Consider the following 7,018-nt stretch of genomic DNA (forward strand, 5'->3'; position numbering starts at 1 on the left):
TGTGGACTTGACTTCCCTTGCAGAGCAACGGCCATCAAGTCCCCAGACGGCCCCAGTCCCCAGTCAAGTCCCGCCATCTCTTCTCCAAGTCCCAATCCTGCGACGTCCCCAAAACCAGTCCCCTCAGCCTCCACAAGTCCACATTCCAGGGAACAACTAATAAGTCCACATTCCAGGGATCTGCCAATTCAAAGTCCACATTCCACCAGCTATCGCTAAGCCCCAAGTCCACACAGGATGACAGGAAGTCCACATTCCAAACCCAGTCCCCAGCTGAGAAGACCTGGGGGAAGCCCCTGGTCGTGGCCAGTCTACGGAAGCCAGACGTGGACGGCAGTCAAGTCCCCAGGGCTTCACGCAGCCCCACGCAAGGCCCCTTAAGTCCCACGGACTCCTCAGGAAGTCCAAGCAAGTCCCCTTTAACCCCTAAGGGCTGGGGAGAACAGTTCAGGTCCCAATGGGACAGGTCCAAGTCCCCATCAAGCCTCACGTCCTCTTGGGAAGAAATCAAGTCCCCAACGTCTCAAGGGGACTGCACTGCTTACACCTCCACTCAGTCCCGCCCCTGGGACGGTCCCAAGTCCCCAACCTCTACTCAATCCGCGCCCTTGGCATCCCTCAAGTCCCCAACGTCCACCCAGTCCCGTTCAGTGGACGGTCCCAAATCGTCGGTGTCCCCAACTCCCCAGTCCCCGCCAGACCGCAGCCTCAGTCCCCCTCAGGAGGGCAGGAGGGGAGCCAGTCCACTTCCCCACGAGGAGCTCATCAGGCGTCACAAGAATTGGTTCAAGTCCTACACGAGGGGCAAGTCCACAGCAGGGAGACGGGAGGTGGGGACTTGGGGCAGGAAGACGGGAGGTGGGGGGACTTGGGGCAGGGAGACGGGGTGGGGACTAGGGACTGGGTTCACGTCCCCACTCCCCAATATATAATCCAACCCCCTCCCCCCCGCAGCCCCACGGAGGACTGGCGGCGGGAGCGCTCCATCATCCTGGCCGGTGCGTTATCTTATCTTATCTGCTGTGTTATGTATTATATTATTTTTATCTTATCTTATAAAAAGTCTTATCTGCTATACCTACTCCATTTCCCGTAACCTAAAGTGTCGAAATATTACCTACGTCTTTACATTTGTTCTTATTTAGAATTTTCAATTGTGTTTAAAAAATGTAAACGTCCTCCAAACTTCATGAAACTCTATCCCTAGTTAAGTCCCCAACTTGCTCGTATTTATCTGCTGTACAAAGAACAGCTGTGCATGAAATATATCCCATAACAATTAATAACTACAATGACTATAACATTTGTGGAAACAATCATTCGTAGGGCGCGGTGCTGTTGCGTCAGCCAGAGTTGCCGTGGTAGCCCCCCAACCCACCTCCCCGCCGGGGCAGGAACAGCCTCCCCCACGCCTACAGTGGGGGCATGACTCTTGGGGCAGCAAGCCATCTCCTGCAGGGGGAGCTAAAAGGACTCTGCTGGCCTCCTCCTCCTGCGATGTTGTCTCTACACATAAGTTTGTGTCTCCCCAAATGTCGCTAGACCATGCCAAACCTGCCCTTTCCTGCTCCCCTCCGCTGGACCACACCAAATATGCCCTGACCAGTTCCCCTCCGGTGGACATGCAGGTGTACAACACAGGTTTTACCTCCCAACCCTCCCAGAAACTCATTGAACCCTCCTACAAATCTCCCGAGAGGAGTTGTAGCTCCCCAAGCAAGGAAGTTGAGTCTGTCTCGAGGAAAGAGGGTGCTGACGCATCCCCCAAAGTCCCCGAAGAGAGTTTTGCCCCCTTAAATAAGGTAGGTATTCCTCTCTTAAGAACCCAGGGGACTTCCCCTACTTCCCCTAAGCCCCCCATTTCACCATCACCTGAGAAGTTTTCCGAGGTATTCGTGAAGACCAAGTATGAAGACAGTGATGAAGATGAAGTGCAGATGGACGAAGAGGTAGGCGAACAAGAAGTGGGCAAAGAGGAGGAAAATGGGATTCACGTCGAATACAAACACGCATTCGAACGCAGCCTCATCATGAGCCCAGTTTCGGAAGAAGAAGCTTCGTCTCAAGTTACTTCATCCACCGAAAGTAGAAGTGTTAACTATTCGAAACGAGAGCTGAAAAGTGTACACTCGCCTGGCAATACCCCTCGAATACAGAACCAGTCTGTCCAGCAGATTGGCTCGAGTGTCGATCATGGCAGTAGAAGTAGCAGTTGCAATAGTGAACCTGACCTCGAGCTCGAAGAGGGGAAACCCGAAACTGACAATACCACCTGCCGAACTGGAGATCCTAGGATCATGCGAGTCGAACCGATAGTGCAGATCGTCGTAGAACATGTCGGTAATGTTACTGACGAGGGAGAAGTCGATGAAATGGGTTGGGTTCCTCCTGGTACGATAGAAGAAAAACCGTCCGGAACTCGAGGGACTGAAATTCTAGAAACTTACGAGTCGTCATTGGTAAAGGGAAATGAAATGAGAGTGGAGAAAGGGGGCGAAGGAGACGAGAAGAAGGATGGAGACGACAAGGAGGAAGAGAAGCTGAGTTCATTGGATTATGAAATCCGGAAGCGAAAAGAAGCAATTCGAGTGGCGGAGGAGAGGGCAAGGGAGAGAGAGGAATTGTGGAAGAGGGAGGAGCAAGAGAGGAGGAAGAGTCGAGAGGAGGAGTTGATGAGGAGGGTGAGTCGGGCGGAGGAGCCGGAGGCGATGAGCCAAGTAGTTGGTGGTTCCCCCTTGTCACCACCTCCCACGACCCAAGAACAACGCGAGCATTTCGAACAAAAGCGACTACTGGAGCAACAACGTCTACAAGAAGAACAAAGGCTGGAAGAACAGAAGCGAATAGAAGAACAAAAGCGAATAGAAGAACAAAGGCGACTAGAAGAACAACGTCTACAGGAAGAACAAAGACTGAAAGAACAAAAGCGACTAGAAGAACAAAGGCAACTAGAAGAACAAAAGCGACTAGAAGAACGAAAGCGACTAGAAGAACAAAAGCGACTAGAAGAACAAAAGAGGCTAGAAGAACAAAAGCGATTAGAAGAACAGAAGCGACTAGAAGAGCAGAAGCGACTAGAAGAACAAAAGCGACTAGAAGAACAAAAGCGACTAGAAGAACAAAAGCGACTAGAAGAACAGAAGAGACTAGAGGAACTAAGGCGATTAGAAGAACAAAAGCGACTGGAAGAACAGAAGCGACTGGAAGAACAGAAGCGACTAGACTCCTCCCTCAGGGAGGGGGTGGGGCCTCTGGACTCCACCCTTAACGAAGAGGTGGAGTCTCTGAACTCCACCCAGAGTGAAGAGGCGGGAGCTTGGGCTGAGATGGGCGTGTCCGCAAAGATCAACGTAGTCAAGCCCTGCGTCCGTGGGGTGGAAGTTGGGGCCGAACACAACGGATTTGGACGCCAGATCCCCGTGGGAGATTGGAGGGATGGAGCAGAAGAGAAGGGGGAGGAGCTGGAGGAGGAGTGCCTGACGTACGACCACACCGTGCAGTCTGCCCAACACATCTTGCAGGTGAGGTGTCGTTAAAAATGTATTCGTATTTCCGTTCATAGTCTAATTCATAGTCTCATTCATAAATGGTCTCTTTCATATCCTCATCCATACATCCACCGATACTCTCAATCTTATTCTCACTCATACCCGGATTCATAATCATGTTCTAACTCACATATTCTTTTACATTCAATATTCTCGAGCACTTTTCTTGCTCCGCTATGGTCGATTGCGTGGAATAATACTTGCGTCGGCCTTTTACATACCATACGTCCGTATAATATTGTATATACCGATAACATCCACGGCCAATTAAGTATATCAACCTTGATACCCTCGAATGCCCACAAAATGACATTCGCTTTTAAAATCTCCCAATGAAGTTAACGACAACTTAGCCACATTACTAGCGCCAGACTTACAGTAACAGTCAGGTTACTAGCGACAACTTAATCAGATTAACAAGTCAGATTACAAGCGCCAACGTTACCTACAGCCGCATGCCAATCGGCAGTCACGTGAATGTTGCATCAGTGCAACGGTAGTGATAAAAAGCCACCGTTTTGGCGCCTTCATATAGGACGACTCATGGGCGTTACAGCGACGCCTTAGCCTGGCTTCGTCTTGACAGCAACGCCACTGTCTGCACTGTGATGGCGGCACCGAGATGAGAGGAGCTACAAAAAAACTGTTCCGAAACAAGTCGTACATCAAAATGTTCATCAGCACTAGCCGCGTGCACATATGAAGTTTAATTAAAATGCTTCGGTTTTATAGCCGGGGGTTCGAGCCTTGGGAAGCTCAGTTCATTTTTCGGTGTCGCTGGAAGGCGGCGCTTGGTAGCCGTCAATAGGTGGTGCTTCCAGCATAATCTTAGGTTGTGTCCCTAAACGAACTCTGGGTACTTGTTACCTGGGCGTCTCTTACCCGGTTAAAATTTTGAGACGGTACCGGCGCAGGGCTTGGCCAAGCCTGTCGCGGTTTAGCCGGACGGAGCCGTGAAATAATAACCGGCCAGTTATCTCTAAAACAGCGCCGTGTCATGGCTAAAATAGAAAAAATCTCCAACAGCCCGTTACAGACGGAACACGGCTCTGTTAGGGTGCTGTCACATGGCATGGGCGGCAGGGCGTACATTGCATGGGGGTGGGGGGAGGCGGGTGAGAGTTGGAATAATTACGATTATTAAACCACGTCATTATTTTAATACTTTAAAATACGTGTTTTATTTTCTTTCCCAGTTTGAACGCTTCCGCAAAGACCTTTAAGCTCAACTATACTTTAATCATGTTCAGAAGATATCGATTAGTTCGCCGAAGTTATTGCCGGCCTTGTGCCATAAAAAATCGATGATTCAGACTCTATAAATCATCGATGGCTCTGCCATCAGACTCTGAGCATGGGCGGCAGGGCATACATTGCATGGGGAGTGTGGGGGAGGCGAGTAAGAGAGAGGGTGGCGGGTAAGAGTTGGAGGCAGGGGAGGAGTCTCCGTTCTTAATCTAGTTCAAGTGACAGAATCCGTTATTACGGGTCCATTTCCGATTGCAATTACGGCTGTTATACCATGTCATTATTTTAATACTTTAAAATACGCAAGTGTTTTATTTTCTTTCCCAGTTTGAACGCTTCCGCAAAGAGGAACGTTTAAGCTCAACTATACCTTAATCATGTTCAGAAGATATCGATTAGTTTGCCGAAGTTATTGCCGTCCTTGTGCCAAAAAAATCGATGATTCAGACTATAAATCATCGATGGCTTCCACCTATACCCGCCACCCTCTCGATTTATTGGTGTTTTATTGTCGATTTTCGGCAGATCTGGCCACCCACCGTTATGCCACCTATAATCTACTACCGCCACCTTAATTTTTATTTGAGTGTCGGCGTCTATTCATCGCGGTGGTGCCGATTAGCGTCGTTTGTCGGCGTGCTCTGGGGCCATATACTTTCAAAATTCGCTAAGTGAACGTAAGTACTTACGCTCTATTTTCTTGTCTATGATTGGTGGATTTTGCTTGAAAGGCCGTCAATGATTGGCTGATGAACTNTGGTCTCAGATCGGTGATATTTATTAGGTTTATAATGTTAAATAAAAATTCTAACTCTTAATTGTTATTTAGTAGTATTCAAGTATAGTAATAATTCATGAGGTTCGTAAGTTGTCTGAAGCCGTATAAACTTTTCGCCCCCACTTTGAGCCTTTACCGACGAAACTCGCGACTGCAAATCGAACAATGTATGACCTCCATTTCGATATTGTGCTGTAAAAGTTCATCATCAGCAATTTCACCACTACAATAAAAACACGTTCCTATTTTTAAATGAAATTTTAGGTCGAAAATGGGTGCACAATCGTGATTCATGGACCGCCAAGACGCGAGTAGAAGCTTGGATGGTCGCCGCGGGCTCAAATATGCGGTACTACAACCATGACTGATGCTGTTGCTAGGTAGAAGTAGTAGTTGATTGCTAGTTAAACAAGACAATTTGTACCCATTCTGGGCGACCTGGCCCGTATTATCTAAAATAGTTAAGAATCGTAACTCCGTCACCCAATCAACGACGGCTTCTTGAGCTAAACCCACCAATCGCAGACGAGAAATCGGCCGCTACATGTATTTAGGCCGCTGCGTGTACTTTATAGTTAGGCCGCTACGTGTACTTAGGCCGCTACTGTACTATGGCCGCTACTGTAGGTACTAAGGTCGCTACGTGTACTTAGGCATGAATCTAAGCGAGTTTTTAATGTGCTATCCATCGTTTCCAGAAAACTTATCACTTGCCGTAAAGTTTGGACTCGAAACAGCAACAGTTTTGGTTAGGGGGGAGTGCGGTGGTGGCGGTTGCTCAGTAGCGCTGCGGCGGCCGTGGAGGTAGGGTGCGTGCCGCTCCTCGGCTCGCTCTTCTCCCCGCCTTGTTTGTGTTAATGTGTGGAACACGTGCGACGGAGGGGGCTTGTGTGTTTACATCACCTGTGTATACTGTGTAGTGTAGACTGTACTCTATACAGGCGTGCTGCATACAGGCTATACTGTGTGCTGCATGCAGGCTGCTGTGTGCTGCATGCAGGCTGCTGTGTGTGCTGCATGCAGGCTGCTGTGTGTGCTGCATGCAGGCTGCTGTGTGTGCTGCATGCAGGCTGCTGTGTGTGCTGCATGCAGGCTGCTGTGTGCTNCGCAGACGAGAAATCGGCCGCTACATGTATTTAGGCCGCTGCGTGTACTTTATAGTTAGGCCGCTACGTGTACTTAGGCCGCTACTGTACTATGGCCGCTACTGTAGGTACTAAGGTCGCTACGTGTACTTAGGCATGAATCTAAGCGAGTTTTTAATGTGCTATCCATCGTTTCCAGAAAACTTATCACTTGCCGTAAAGTTTGGACTCGAAACAGCAACAGTTTTGGTTAGGGGGGAGTGCGGTGGTGGCGGTTGCTCAGTAGCGCTGCGGCGGCCGTGGAGGAGGGTGCGTGCCGCTCCTCGGCTCGCTCTTCTCCCGCCTTGTTTGTGTTACTG

At 49.3% G+C, this 7,018-nt stretch overlaps 2 protein-coding genes across 2 annotated transcripts; one reads left to right on the forward strand and one right to left on the reverse strand.

Moving 5' to 3' along the window:
• Nucleotides 1–209: 209 nt before the first annotated feature.
• On the forward strand, nucleotides 210–3,354 carry LOC108677700 (stress response protein nst1; the record flags this gene model as incomplete). The annotated part of the gene is made up of 4 exons (XM_047879739.1): nucleotides 210–886; nucleotides 955–998; nucleotides 1,327–3,280; nucleotides 3,345–3,354. Coding segments are annotated over 4 exons (2,685 nt in total), but the record flags the coding sequence as incomplete, so codon positions are not given.
• On the reverse strand, nucleotides 3,355–3,515 carry LOC125177627 (twist-related protein 1-like; the record flags this gene model as incomplete). The annotated part of the gene is given in 2 exon segments (XM_047879738.1): nucleotides 3,355–3,361; nucleotides 3,399–3,515. Coding segments are annotated over 2 exon segments (124 nt in total), but the record flags the coding sequence as incomplete, so codon positions are not given.
• Nucleotides 3,516–7,018: the final 3,503 nt, after the last annotated feature.

The sequence above is a fragment of the Hyalella azteca genome, unplaced genomic scaffold, assembly GCF_000764305.2.
Source record: "Hyalella azteca isolate HAZT.00-mixed unplaced genomic scaffold, Hazt_2.0.2 contig3679, whole genome shotgun sequence".
Taxonomy (NCBI): Eukaryota; Metazoa; Arthropoda; class Malacostraca; order Amphipoda; family Hyalellidae; genus Hyalella; species Hyalella azteca.